Here is a 15,151-nt window from a genome sequence, read left to right on the forward strand (position 1 = left end):
TGCCAAGCAGCCCCCCTGCCCCTCCCCGGCAGCCAGAGCCTGGCTTGGGGTGTTTCTGTCAAATTTGGTGGGAGAAGGAAGATCTCTCCCCGATCTGAGCTCTACTGCAGTCATCGTCCCCTTCCCCGCCCACACCTATTATGTTGCCGTGGATGATTGATGCTCCTCATCCCGCCTGGCTTCATTACATTCATTGTCATGCAGAGTGTGTTGTCAATTCATTACTGGTATTTCATATAAAAGCTGCAGACTTTTTTTGAATGTTTTGTTCGTACGTACTCAAATCCTTCTAATAGTGCATGGCTGGGCTCAAAATATTTAACCCCTTTAAAAAAAGATGAATATTAAAGATGCCTATTTTGGAAAGGAGCAGAGCAATGGCCTTCCTCCGCCTGCTCTGCAGCACGGCTGCTGTGGGTGCTTATGCACGCTGAGCCCTACGGGTGCTGGACTTGCTCCATTTTGCTGATGAGCCGTTACCCCGGGAGCAAGAAGTGGCCCCGGTACCCCCGGCTGCAGCACCTGACTGCTGCTGCTCGCTGCTGGGCACTGACTTTTTCACCTGGGGGGGCCACGCTTTCCTGCACTCCCTGAGGGCTCCTCGGGTTCTGCTGCGGCTGTCGCAGGAATGTGCATGGCCGGGGGCTTGGGGCTGAGCTCAGGGGCTTCATGTCCTTCGAGGAAGGGTGTGCTCTGAACACCGCCTCCCCTGTGGCACCTCTCCTCCGGGTGCCCTCCCAAGGGCCTTGGGTGGGTGCCGCCAGTTCGGCTCGTGGCCCAACTTGCGTGGGGAAGTGCTGCGTTCGGCCAGCCCTCAGGTGTCAGAAACACTTGAAGAAACTGGAGGAGCCCAAGGAGCGAGCGAAGTCACAGCCAGCTCCCGAGGGAAGATGAAGCAATGAACGCCTGCGCAGCGGAGGGCTGGGGGCAGCTGCTCCGTGGGGCCCGGGGCGAGCCAGGGGCTCGTGGCCAGCCCCTGCGCTGCCAGCGGCTGCTGTGCGTGCCGTGCTGGCCAGGCGCTCATACGGGCTAAATTATTCAGTCTGCAAGTGAATCTCTGTTACAGCTTGGTACGTGAGAAATGCTGATGAAGTATTTAAATTCTGAGCCATTTTTCTCTGAGCTGGGACGAGGCTCTCTGATGTAAAATTAATGTCGTTGTGTCTCTGGAAGTGTCTCTCAGCCCTGGCCTTGCGGTGCTGCTGGCTGGCCTGCGGGAGGTGGGTGCTGGGGCTGGGCTCTTCCTGCAGCTCCTGGATCCTCCCTGGCCCAAGCGAGTGCTGCCCACCTTCCCCTGCCAAGCAGCGAGTGACAGAAGTGATGTGGTCCCTGCTCCCTTACCTGCCGGAGCAAAACGAAGCCGTGCCAATTGCTTTTATAATGGCTGGAAGATTGTGTGGCTTAAAAAAAAAATAAAAAAGTATCATATTGCTTTTACTTCAGAAATACCAGGAAATGCAGTTTTATCTTCCTGGCACTGAATGACAGGTTTCACAGCACTAATTTGAAAGGCTGGGCCTCTTCAAATCTGTAGTGAAGGTTTCTTTGTGCCATTAGTGCAGAATTAACTGGTCTGAATAAGAATTGCTTTCTTGGATTGAAAATCGTTGTAGCTGTTCAGGCAATCACAGTCTTCCAGGGAAATAAAGCCGGTGAGACCTCTCAGAAGAGAAGCCTGCTGTCTTGCTCTTTTCTTCACCCATTCCTTAAGAAAAAAACAACCCCTTCTTTTCTGTAAGAAACTGAAACCACACAAATGCCTTTTGCCACTCCTAATCTCCTTCACCCCCTTCATCTCTTGCTTGCAGTTGGTGGCATCTCCTCCCCTCTCCCCCTGCCTTCTGCCCACCCATCAGCTCCCCCCTTCGTGCCAAATGGCACAAATGAGCAACAGCCCTCATGTCTGTCAGGGGACCGGAGTTGTTCATCGTGCCTTGGGACTGCTTTGCCATGGTGAAGGCAGGCATAAGCCTAGCGAGCGAGGGCCCTCCTCTTTGCACTGAATTCACTGCAATTCTTGGCCCTTCCTTCCAGGGGCAGGGTGGGAGCGTACTGCAGGGAGGGTTTGGCTTGTGAAGTGCCTCCTGCAAACCAGGGGAGTATTGGAGCAAAGAAACAAAAACGTACCATGGGTTTAGCTGCAAAACCAAGTAATTGGAAAGTGACAGTAATTGCTCAAAATACGAAACGCTCGGGCACAGCCACCAGCTTGGCATCCTTGCCCTGCAGCTTGTGCGGATCTCACCGTGGGCCCGAGGGGTGGCTGCAAACCAGCGCGATGTGAGCGAAGGGATGAGCAGCTGGGGCAGCCTCCCCCCGGCCGGGCATGGCTCCGACCCCGGGCAGCATCCCCAGTCCCAGGGAGCTGCTCCGGCAGCGCCTGCTCCAACCCCTGGGAGCCCAACCCGGCCACCGCGGTGCTGCTCCAGCGGGCGCCCCGGGGCCCAGCCTCTCGCAGCCGTGTCCTGGCAGTGCTTTGTAGAAAGGAGCCATAGTCCAAAATCCCCAGGGCACGTCCATTTTTACTGGGTAAAACGGAAAAACTGCTGAAGTCTGATGGGGAATTAAAGATATTTGTTGCATTGTAAGGACTCCGGGAAGCTTTTAACCAAAGCTGGGGATTAAATCCAAATAGCGCAAATTTTAGCTCAGCTTCTCTTTATGTGCTGTAAGTGATTAAAAGCTGTAAAGCGCTGTCAGAAATTTAGGACTTCCCCTCCTGGAAACCTTCTTTCCCTCTATTTTACAATTATCATGCTTCGCTGACTGTTTGATGTACCAAGTGTTAGTTTTTAACGTGGCAACGGCAAATGGAGGGCTGCTGCTGGCTACGGTGCGTTTCCGTGCATCATGGAGGCAAAGCCGGGCTAATGCATCTGACCTCGTGGTTTGCCCAGCGTAGGTGGATAAAGGCAAAGCTCCTTTAAAAATATCTTTTTTGCTATTTTGTTTTCTCCAGTTCGGATGATCAGAATTCCAGCCCATTTCCTGGATCTCCTGTTATTTATTTTAATGGAAACATTATCCAAATGAGAGTTTCCATGGGGTTGCAGGGGAGCAGCTACGCACTGAGATACGCTCAAAATAATCTTTGAGTTTCATGATATTAGAACCATCTGCTAAATTATGGATGTCAGCTCTCTGGGGAGGTTTTTAACTCCTCACTGAGCTTGGTTTTTAGATGAATCTTGGTTGATCCTTATTCTCTCTCTGTTAACTCTCCATCTGTCTGCCTTATTTGACATGCTGTATCTGATACGGTTCTTGATGCCTTCAGAACTTTCCTCTGCCCAACAGAGGATGACAAAGGGCTTCTCTTTGGTGGGAATGTATATTCTGGGGAAAACGTACCGGGAGGGAAGCAAGCATTGGAGGTGACTTCCCTGAATTATGCATTTCGTGAAGGGCTTGGGGAAAATTGATTAGCCCCTTCTCCACAACGTCAGAACAAGGAGTTCATACAATGAAATTAGAGCATCAAATGGAGATCAAATAAAAGGCAGTGGTGCTTTATGTGGCATCCAGTTGCTAGGCAGGGTTCATTCTTGCAGGAAGTCATTTGTCACAGTGTCTGGGTTTTTGAGGAGGGCTGGATACCTTCCTGCCAGCTAACTGCATTTTGTATGGGAGATGAGGCTAATCAAATCTCATGTGGCAGGCTCCAAGCTGATAGCGTGCAGGGGTCAGGAAATGATTTATCATCGCGAGCCAGCCGCGCTTGGTGTGCCAGGTGCGCCGCAGGTTTGTGTGCTCTCCTGGCATCCTGCAGCCCTCGGCTGCGGGCTGGTGCCAAGACCCCTTGCAGACGGCTGGGGGCCTGCGGCGGAGCTGCAGCTGCCTGGAGGCAGCTCTGGGGCTCTCCTGGCTTTCCTGAGCCGCGCGGAGATGGGGCGCACCACCGCTGCTGCCCCTCCAGCCACGGTCACCCAGCTCCTGCAGCATGCTCAGGGGTGGTGCAGGGCAGCCTTCCCATGGAGCGCACTTCCAGCACCCCAAAAAGCTGATCCAGAGCCCGGCCAGAGAAGGCTGGAGAGACAGGGCCCCGAAGTAGCTCTCCAAAGGTCATAAAGGGGCTGAGGGTGGAAGCCTGAAGTCTCTCGAATATGCCAATACCTTCAGAAACAGAAGCACTTGGCCAGAAACTGAAAAAAGCTCCTCATCGTGATCCTGTCAGCGTCCCTCCCCAGGGACAGCTCTCTCGCTGTGACAGCCGTGGTGGTGTGGGCAGGCGGTTCCAGCACTTGGACGTGTCCCAGACCCGCTGCCGCCGCCTCGGACCCACTCCTGGGCTGGGAGCAGCGCCGTGCTGGGGACCCAGCTCCCAAGCCTGGGCCTGCTGCTGCCGTGCTGCCCGCAAGGACAGGCTCAGCCAGCTCCAGCACTGGGAGTTGCAACTAAAACACGAGCCCGGAGACTGCTCCAGGCTTTGGTATTCCTGGGAACATGCATCCGGGCTGGCTCCCCTCGGTAGCCTGAGTGCCAGTATAAGGAGCTTAGTGCTCTGATGAAGGGCTTGTCCTGGGCAGGAGGCGTTGGACTGGGAAGGACTTTGTATTCTAAGAGCAAATCTTTCGGCATTGTCGTGTCTTTGGGCAAGCTGCCCAACTGTCTGCTTGTGGAAACTCATGTGAGTGGAGACGGAGCATGTGAGGTGAGGTATCTTGCATATGGTGGGGAAATTCTTTGCATTTGTTTACATTTGGTAAACAGAAGCGAACACTCCGAATGAGAAAGAAGGTGTGCGTGCAGGCGACACAGAGCAAACAAGCCCTCTGTTCGCTGTAAATAAATCTGGCAAGCCAGAGGCGGGGATACCTGCCTCGCTCCTTAACGGGGTGGAATTAGCGGTTGCCAGGGCTGCGTCTGGTCCGCCCCGGCTGCGGGGCCGTGGTGGTGACGGTGACCGCGGGTGGGCTCTGGCCTCGTGCGCTGGGGCTGCTCCCCACACCGGGGGACCAGGGGGGACCTCAGCAAGGAAATGCTGCGTGGTGGCTGCGTGCCTGGTTCCTCGCTAACACGGGGGGTGCCTGTGAGTGATTTCACGTGCCAGAGCGTTCCCCGCGTGCCTCCTGTTGGGGCTGGTTGTTCCCAGCAGCTCTCCCACACGTCAAGGTTACTGTACCTTAACGCAGGACTGTCTGCTCCTGGAGCTGCTGCGAGGCTGTGGAAGCATCCGCTCTCCTCTAATTGCGCTTCGTTTAGTGTCAAGGTCTGCCAGCTCTTTTTTCTTTTTTTTTCAATTTTTTTTTCACTTTCACTGGAGGTTTCCTTTTTAGCTCTGTCCCGCCGACCACTGCTGCAATCCAGGTGCAGAGGTGAGACCTGGCAGTACGGCAGAGGCAGTGCTGAAGTCAGCTCCAAGATTGGCATTCATTTTGTAGCTCAGCTTGGTCACCAGCCTTGTGTCTGTGATACTGAAAGTCCTCAGCAATTAGGGGGCTTCCACCCGGCAGCTTGTGGCAATATTTCTGCATAGTGCAATCGAATGCTGGGTTTGTCCCTCCTGCCATCGCTGAGGACTTACCAGGGGGCTTCTGTCTGCTGCAATAATTTGCAGCATTGTTGCAAAACACGCAAACCTACAACTGCTCCCAACCGCACGCTGTTGTATAAAGCTTTAATTTGCTGGCCTGTCTCCCTGTGCTCAGCCTCCCGGTTTGGCTGGCTGTCAGCATCCTGGAGCTGATGGATGTTCTGCCTCCTGCCGAGCTGTGCTAGCAGCCCTCTCTTCCCCCAGGAGGTCCCTTCCCATGCTGGAAGTGCAGCTGGACATGTGCTGTGCAATGCTCGTGCTCTTGGAACGCTTCTTAATTCGTTTTTGCTGGCTCTCGGTTTCTGCGATCGGTTTAGGAAACAGCTTTATAGTTTTCTTGGGGATTTTTGAGCAGTGGTTTAGGCAAAGAAGCTTATAAGTATCTTTGTTTTGGTTTTGTTCATTTTGGTGCCCACCCTCCCCCAACACCGTTAGTATTTTCTCTCTTTCCGTCCTTCAAAATAAGGCTCTTTCCGAGGGTCTGGAAATATCCTAATGATTTTGTGAGTTCTTAGCTCTGGAAACCAACCTTCTTGGAAACCTTTCTTCTTCAGCCAAATGCACGGCTGGGCTGCGAGCTGCCTTATCCTGCAGCTGTCTGCTGGTGCTGCTGATCCCCGGCGCGCAGCTCTGGTGGAGCTGCAGCCGGCTTGCTCGGGCTCCTGCAGCCCCCGCCTGAGCAGCGCCGCAGGTTTCTGCTTGCTAGAGCCAGAGCTGCTTCAGGTAGAAATTCTCTTCCCGAACTGTATCCAGGATCACAAGGAAAGGAGAAACTTGATCTTGCTGTGATGCGTTGGTGCAAGTTGCCCCAGATCTGAGAAACTGTGCTGCAGCTGCCGTTAAAAGTGTGCGTTCCAGCAGGTCCTGTAAGCCTGCGGAGAGTATCGGAGCTGGAGGGCTCTGCCTCTCGTCGTTTGTAGGGTTTTCAATTCTTCACTTCCCCCACGACAGCGATATTTCCCCAGATGCCTGTAATAGAGATAGCACTAAAGAAGAATTTAGGGCCAGTAAGCAGTCTTGCATTATGCAACAACAAATGGTAAAGGTTAATGCTTCATTTTGTTGGATATAAATGACTCAGGACGTTTGTAGCTCACCAGTGGGATTTGATAACTTTATTATCATATAATAAGATTTACAAATTAACTGTCTAATTAGCAACCTGGGAAAGCTGCTGCTTGTACTGTAGTTTCTACGCTGACAAAGATGCAAAAGCTCTGATGTGATGAAACCAAGCACGGCGTGGGAGTGCCCGCCCCAGCGGTGCTCCGTGGGGCTGCCGGTCCTGCTGCCGCGCTCGCAGGGGGGGAAGCTCCCGCTCTCTTTACGCTATCACGCTCGGGTCACGGGAGGAAAGATCTATCAAATCTTCTTGTGTCTGCCAGGTGGGATGCACGCCCATGAGTTGAGGCAGGATTACCTGCATAAGCTCCTACACCTGATTAATTCTCTTGGATGGTTTTCTGCAGAGACTTATATTCACCTAAGCATGCATGAAATGTTTGCGTGGATTTTTTCAAGGCTTGCAGAGCTTCGTTTGAGGCGTTGGGTGCGAAGCCCACACCACTGCAGTCAGCAGAGAGCCACTTGCTTTGGATGCGTAGGCAAGCGTTGCACTTCATCATCTTCAAATGGATTTTCCTTGCGATCTATATTAATATTGATTGCTGAAGAACCTGCTACTCTTGCTAAATATTCGGTCGCCACAAAGGTGGCCTGCAGTGACTTTGAATATCATTTACTTAATTGAACTGTAGTATGGAATGTTTTGAGGACGCTGCAATCATTTTTCCACTTGGAGAGAAAATACTGCATTTCTAATACATTCTTTAGGTCCCTGCTCGAAGGGCAGGAGGTGTTAACTGGGTGTGTATATTTAATGCCTTCTTTAATAATTAAACTCTTCAATAAAACCTTAAAAAAATAAGGGGAGGTTGTAATAAGAATCTGGCATGCTTTTGAGCTTCTCAGGTGTTGGCTTTCTAGTCTCTTACCGCTAGAAATGGGTATTTCCCCTCTTCTGCTCACGCACGTGGAAAGGTGAAATGAGCGTGTTCTGTTTTCACGGTTTCTGTCACGGCAGAAGTGAATAGCTAGCGCAGTGCTTGGGTGTGCTTCACTCTCGCTTCAGCCATCCTCTAGGCTGTCTGTAAGGATCAATCACTCGCAGCGTTCTCCTTTCCCTTACTTCTTCGGTATTCCCTCCTTGTTTCCCCTTATCGCCTAACTTCTGCCTGACAAACGAAACATGTAATGAGCACAGCGTGAGAAGCCACTGCAGAGTCCTCATGCACAGCAGTACCTAAGGCTTGAATTTTTTAATGCTTTGTTTTTAAACCAACTGCAATCAAACCCCACAGTTCCACTGATGTGCTGTATCTCCTGGCTGTGCGATGCAGGCTCCAGGGACCGATGCATCTCTGTTAAGGTGCTGGCGTAGCAGGGCCCTGGTCTTGTCTGCCTGACGCAGGGGATCCGGGAGCGTTGCTTCGAAACCAAAGCACCACGGGTTTCTGCCAGAGCAAAAATAGAAAGGTCAGATTTCTGACTTTCCATAAACTGAAGTCAAAGTGACAGCCTGCCCTCTCCCTATTCAGGGGAGGTGTGTGTGAAAAGTAAAACAGAATATACACAGAAATAACTAATTTGGTGAAGCTCTCCTCTAGCCCGCTCTTACGAGGGCAGGAGCAAACCTTGCTTTGGTCCCCGTGTACCTCGTGTGCTCAGCGCTGCTGGTGGCAGCGTCTGGGGAGGGCACTTGCTTCAGCACAGTACTGAATTGCAGGAAATTTGTCACCGCGTGCAGCGCTGGTTTAGGTGGGGTGAGCTTTGTGCTCGGGGTGGTGCTCCTGTTGTTCACGAGGGCTTTCCACAGAGCTGCCCGGGGTTAGCTCAGCAAACTGCCTGTGCACCGCGTTACGTGGGGCGGTTGAGAAAAGGAAGGAGTGGTTAGCCGATGGAAGGAGTGTGGCAAGAAAACCTGTTGCAATGCCCAGCAGCTTGCCGTGGTGGAAGAGGCGCGAGGTTGCTTCTCCCGGGGGCCCTGGGGGCAGAGCGGGGCTGGCTGCGGGCAGGGCGCAGGGCACAGGGCAGGGCAGCGCTGCTCAGAGCCCCGAAGGCAGGGCCAGCACGCACACAGCTGCTCCTTTCCTCCTCCAGCCACGGCCACCCCCAAAGGCAGGCAGGTTATTTTCCTGAGGCAGGAGCAAACATTGCTGTCCCCGAAGTGCGAAAGCTGCTTAGGTGCTGGGGAAGGTGGAGCTCCGAAGGACTCGCTTTTCTTTTTTTTACCTACTCTTGAGGGTCAGGTTTGCATTCACCAGCCTATTTTATGTGGCACTGAGGAATGGCATTCGGCAGGCCAGCCTGGTAAGCTTGCTTCTTCAGCCCAGCCAAATTACCCCATCTCTGCTGGGAACCTCCTGCAGCATCGGTGTGCAACTCCCGACAGTGCCCGCGCTCCGGCGTGTCGGGGAGGCTTATTGAGTTTATACACACACTTCAGGACAAATCTTTGCTAATAGAGTTCTAATTTCTTCCTTCCTGCTTCCCAGATGCTTCTGTCTGCGTATACAAATGACAGAAATGGTGAACAATGTTTTCAAGAAATGTTTATTTGTTAGACTCAGAAAAGCAAGTGAGAGGTCCTGTGAGGAAAGAGTTCCTGGCAGCTGCTGTGCCTCTCCAACCTTCTGTGTTTGTTCTTTTCATAATGAAAAATGTGAAAAGGAAAATGAATTTAAAACTGTATGTAGCAGGACTCGATAAGGGGATTGTGAGTTTAATGGGAAACATCACTTGGTTTCTCCTCGTTCCTTAAGAACAATCCTATGTGGATGCAATTGAGACCTGTTTCGTTTAGGTGCGCCTCCATTTGCTTTTCGTGCTCAGTTTCTCAGAACCCCCTCAGCCAGCGCAGCTCGTCTGTTGTTGCTCTTGCTTTTGGCACAACTACGGCCCGTGGGAAAAGGATGTAGCAGCAAGAGAGCCCTGAGACACAGCTGAGCTCAGTGCCCAGGTTTCCCTCACACAAAGCACAGCCCGGCACGGCTCGGCTCTGCTAGGAAAACCAGCAGTCCCCAGGGCTGGGACCGGCTCCTGCGAGCGGCGCTGCCCGCAGCGGTGGCTGTCGCTGCAAGTAAGGTGTGCACGTGGCGTGGGGGGAAATTGGCCTTTAAGTACAGAGCGTTGGCTGCACAGACTGCAAAACACTGCCGGCGGCTTCAGATTAGTGTGTGCTGTCAGGGTTTGCTGGTTTAAGGGATGTGGATTTAGCTCCGGATACTCATGCTTGAAAGTCTGGGTGATGGCACGTTGGGATTAATTTACTGCGCCGCTCCCAGAAGATTGACTTTGTCATCTACGTGCGTGCGTGAGGAGGGAGAAGAGGGAGAAGTACGTGTCTTCTGGTCTGGCAAATGGAGGCTGTGGAGTTACTAAAGAAAAGCAGAGCTGTGGGAGGAAAATTGCCCACCTGTTCTCGTCGGTACAGGCTTCCATTTTTGGACACATGAACTTTTCAGCTCAGATATCCACGTATGCCAGTTACTCCCTCTTCTCATACATGGGGGTGACCTCAGCGTGCTTTCAGCAAGTGACAATGAGCTCAAAGTGAATGTAAGGGTTCCCAGCCCTTCTCTGATGTTTCTTCAACATTTTGCTTCTGCTTAGTTTTACTGAAATGCCTGGTCCAGTTGACAGTAGTCGATAAAGAAATCTGTAGCAGAATTTTAAATCTTAAAAAAAACCCAACTGCCTAGAGTCCTAGATGCCTCTTCTCATAGATCAACCTAAGTGCTTCTTATTTTTTTAGTTCTGGATTCATGTGGTGCAAAATCTCAACGCGCCTCTGATGCTGTCTCTGTCTTCTCTCTGCAGTTTGCTGCTTCGTCGTGCACAAGCGGTGCCATGAGTTCGTTACCTTCTCGTGCCCCGGCGCTGATAAGGGCCCTGCCTCTGATGTAAGTAACCAGCCCAGTGCCACGAGTGGTGTTTGGGTCGCTTTGTTTCACAGCACTTTGCAGAAGGCATTCCTCCGGCTTTCGTGGCTGACGACACTTCTGTGACGCTATTTCACGTGCACCTCTAATTCATTGTTATCATAGCTGTGTGGGCTCCTGTATATTTTGAGACACTCAAAATATTTTCAAATCCCCCAATAACTTGCTCTCAGCAGCTCAGGGAGAATGTGCAGGAATCCAGAGACGTTTCAGTCTGGGACAACAGCCGATAGCCTTACCCCATCTCCCCTGAGTCACAGCCTCAGCTTTCCCATCGAGGGGCTGCCACGTGAACTATTTTTTATGTTTCAGGTTAATTAACGTGCACAAAGCACTGACCACTAAAAAGACGTATTAATCTTCCCGTGGATGACTTTAGCCAATGTGCCCTGAGCTGAAGAATGCTCTCTCTTCTGGCAAGGCTTGGCTTGATCAATTCCTTTTGTCATAAGCGGTATACCTGGAAGAATTAGCTGTCATTTAAAAGGTGCTTACTGTGTTGGAGTTAAAAGATGCTTACTAGACTGGAGTTAGCCTCAGGATATATGCCTGTCCTTGTTCCTCCTCAGCTCATTACTTTTTTTGAAGGCATCACTGCCCCGCATCATTGTTTAGGTGTCGGTTCTGCACTGCCCTGCGTTTGCTCAGCGTTACCGCTTCCCGCGGCTCTCAGCTGCTCGCGTGCAGGTTCCCCGGTGCCAACCTGGGGCCCTTATCAGGAAGAGCAGGCATCGCTTTTTCAAGACTCTGTTTCGTATCATCTTGCAGGTTTAATTAAGCCAGTACATATGTTTGTTGGTCTTCTCAGGAAAAAACCTGAAGACACATGTCGTGCTTGCTTGTGATTTGCATGGTGGGTGTTGCCTCCTAGGCTCTGACTCCCTCAGACAGAAAACACAAAACTCACAAGGCAGCATCATCAAGGACAAAAAAAAAATACTGGATAATACCAGTTTAGATGTGACTTTCAGAAAGCAATAGTGATGTTCCTTTAAACAAAATACATAAAGCAAACACGACCAAAAATGCAGAACACCCCCCCTCGCCCCCTCCCAAGCCAGCTGACTTTATGTCCCCATCCTTATTTTCACAAGGGTGTAATTTTCTGGTGGATCCCAGTGCTTTCGGGGGCGAGTGACAGAGCTGGAGTAGCAAAGCAGAGCTCACTCAAACCTCTCTGAATGGCTCTGCCAGCGCGTTTCAGGTCTGTCTGGCAGTTTGTGTGTTTTACCGTGGAAACTGGCTAATTTGGGGAACTGCTAGGAGAAAAGAGATTGAATTGGGGAAACTACAGTGCACCAGAACTCTCACCCTTAAAAATAGAACCAGTGGGAGCAGGAAGTGCAGCACACAGCTGAAGGTGGGGGCTACACACACGTTGTCAGTCGCCTTTGCCCGGAAAGGGGCTGGTGCTGGGATCTGGGGAAGTGCCACTCGCCCGGCTGGCGGAGAGGGGCAGACCTGGGCAGGGCGCAGGGCAAGTGCTGTGGGTCTGGGGGTGTTTGAAGCTGGGACATGTACTGCCTGGCCCTGGACTTGAGGCTCTTCCCTGGCCCACAGGAGATGTCTGCAGGGGAGACAGAGACTGTTCGTGCCGGTGGGATAGAGTCTGGGGGGGCACGGAGAAGGCTGAGTGTCAGTCAAGGTGGTCTGGGATCCTTTGCCTGAACTGCTTTACTTTTCCAGCCAAACCAGAACCCAGGCTTACTGTCTCCCCATTCTGCCTGATTTCTCCTCCTGTATGAGTTTACTGGGTTTGGAGCAATCCGGCTGGGCTTTGGTCCCAAAGAACCAGCAGGGCAGCTCCCTCACGGAGCTGGCATCAGGGACCCTGGCAGCAGCGATGGGTGGGCTGGTGCCTGACGCCCCCAGGCCCCAGCACTGCTCTGGAAGCTGCTCGCTCTGCCTCCAGCAGAGCAGTGACTTTATCTCAATGCCCAGCCTGGTCCATGTGCACAGTCTTTCAGGTCAGACTGCATTTCTGCATCACCACGTGGGGGTCAGGAGCTGGACTGGAAGCACACCTCTGAATGCTTCGCAAGGGCTCTCGTGTGCGAGCAGCTGGCTCCGTGGCAGCACAGAGCACGCAGCCGGGTGACAGTAAGGGAGTGTGTGCTTTCTGGTAATGCATCTTGCTTTAATCCCTCTTAAGGCTCATAGTCGAGTCCCAGCTTGAATTTCACAGATTTCTTGGGGCGTGTTTGCTCACAGCTCCTCAGCCTCAGGCTGCACAGCACAGTGCCCTCCAGTGTGCTGAAGCCTTCCTGACAGTGCTCCTCGCTCCCAGGGAGGATGCTCGGCAGAGCGGTGGTGTCAATGCTGTCAAAGAAGTAAGAGGCAAATGAAGCTCCTGGGTGTTTCCAGGGCTGAGGGCAGGGAAGCTGCCCTGCTTGCTGCCTCCCAGTTCTCCGGGCTGGAAGCTGGGTGCTGGGAGCAGGGTGCTGGGAGCACTGCTCTGAGGCTTCTTGGTTAAGGGCGGTCAGGAGCATGCTTCGAAGTATGCAGGGCATTAAGCCCGTGTGTAGCAAGCCCTTCTCTTACAACATCTCTTGGAGCGGCCGTTAGCTCAGCTCTCCTCATGCAGAAACTCTGCCAGAGGCTGCGCTGTCCTGCTGGGACGTGGTGCTCGCTGCTCTCCTGGGCTGCACGGTGGGACTCGTGCGCACTTTGATAAGCCCACTTTTATTTTCAGTTCCCACCAGACAATTAGTCAGGGTACTCTGTGTTGTTTTTTTAAATCCCCCCCCCGGCACTTTGCATATGGCTATTGCTTTTCTCACGGAAGGCTTTCAGCTCCGCAGGGACTGCTGCTAATTGCAGCGTATTGGTAGCTATTGAACCTTACAAATCGGTTAGTGGAGGGGAAAAGGAGATGCGGTAGAGATGCTAACCTAAGGGAGACTAGTGTATCCCCAAATGCTCTGATCTTGAGGACTGCTGCTCCATGGCACTTCTGTATGAGGAGCAGGGTCCGTACCGGCCGCTGTGCCCCATCTGACCATGCTGAGCTCGGGGCACGCCGCAGCATTATTCCTGGCCCCGGTGGCAGACGTGCCCCTGGCCCGAGCCGTGGCAGTGCTGTGACGGGCTTTGCAGCGTGCAATTTCTCTGCAGCACACTGCAATTAAGCCCGTGGTGACGAAGAGGGGGCGAGGTCTTCCTTCCTTGCACAGGGAGGTCTCTGCTCACCCACCGGGCTTCCTGTGCTGCCGGGAGGCTGGGGGGGCGTGAGCGCAGCCGGCCCCGGGGGCTCTGAGTCACCCCCAGAGGCACCCGCCGCCTCTGGAGCCTGGGTTCTGATGCTTGTCATGGAAATAGCACTGAATTTATGTGGCTAAAAACCAGTGCAAATGGTCCCCCTCTGCTTCGCCTGCCCCAGGGTCTCGGTGTCGGGGCCAAGGGGCACTGGGAAGCTTTTCTGCCTGCTCCGACTGTGTGGGGTGGCCCAGCCCACGGGTTCCCCGGGCACCTACCTGTCCTGGTGCTCTGTGCTCGGGTAGGGGGGCAGGAACATCCCCCGGCTGCTGGGGGAAGCATAGCCCAGCCTTCTGCCCTTGACACCCTGCTCCTTTTTACATTGTGGTCTTTAGACTTTACCTTCTTAGAAGTCTGTTAATAAATGAGGGAAAACCTTTCCATCCTAGCACAGGAATGTGCTCTTCTGTATGCACACTCGTGTGCCAGAATTCAGCACGCAGGTCAGGCAGCAGAGCTGCTGCCACCAGTGGTCCCCCTGCTGCCACCCTGTGCTTGCGGAGAAGTGCAGGGTGCCCAGGGCCGCTCGTGAGCAGCCAGCACAGTGGAGGCTTTGCAGTGCCCTTCACTGCTAAGTAGTGTCACGCTGTGAGATTCCTTCCAGCTGTCGGCTGAGCTCTAACGCGGGCACTTTCTCTCCTTTACTCTGTCATCTACAACTCATAAAGAAAACGGCAGCAAGACCCACTTGTAGCCTGCAGACCTGGCTCAGGCTATGAGATGTATGTCATATATCTAAAAATATATACATTTAGGTATATATTTAGATATTTGTGTGTGCAGAGATGAAATTTATGAGGCTGCTGTAGCTGGAGGAGGAGATGCTGCTTGAGCAGAGCCTGGAGGCTCCCGTCCCGTCTGCCTGCAGCGGCAGGTGCCGGCTGCTCTGCGCAAGGAGTGGGGGGCTGCAGCGGCTGAGGCTGGGTGCTGAGCACGACGTGGGGTTGGCCGGGGCTCAGGGCAGGACCCCAGCAGCAGCTCTTTGCTCCCGCTGGCCTGGACATGCCTGGAGCACCAATGCAGAGCATGGGCCTGTGTTCTGGCTGGCGCCAGAGGGGGCCTGCTTGCTTTTCTCCTGCTAAGCATAAAGCTAAAGCCCGTCTGGCTCTGGGTGCTGACTTTTGAGGTCTGTTTGCTTGAGTTCTGGGAGCTGCAAATAAGCGCCAGGCCGCACGAACGAGTGGCTGGGGTTGCTGGGGAGCCGCACGCTGCCCCCCAGGTGCTGGCCCCTTGCCCCTGCTGCAGCCCCGGCCCCGGGGCGCTGCGCGGGGCTCACAGGTGGCAGAGCTGAAAACTTCCTGACGTGGTGCCAAAGTGGCAGAAAGGTGCCAGCAAACGCGACTGCAGCAGAGGGAGACGGAAC

The 15,151-nt window shown here is 53.2% G+C and overlaps 1 protein-coding gene across 2 annotated transcripts in view; it reads left to right on the plus strand.

Moving 5' to 3' along the window:
* PRKCB (protein kinase C beta) overlaps positions 1-15,151 on the plus strand; it is a 119,554-nt gene that overhangs the window by 36,436 nt on the left and 67,967 nt on the right. For both annotated transcript variants that reach the window (XM_080557486.1, XM_080557485.1), the window contains exon 3: positions 10,412-10,494. In XM_080557486.1, coding sequence (XP_080413612.1) covers positions 10,412-10,494 — 83 coding nt within the window. The remainder of the gene's footprint in view (positions 1-10,411; positions 10,495-15,151) is intronic.

Source organism: Anser brachyrhynchus (assembly GCF_964034855.1).
Source record: "Anser brachyrhynchus genome assembly, chromosome: 15".
Lineage (NCBI taxonomy): Eukaryota > Metazoa > Chordata > Aves > Anseriformes > Anatidae > Anser > Anser brachyrhynchus.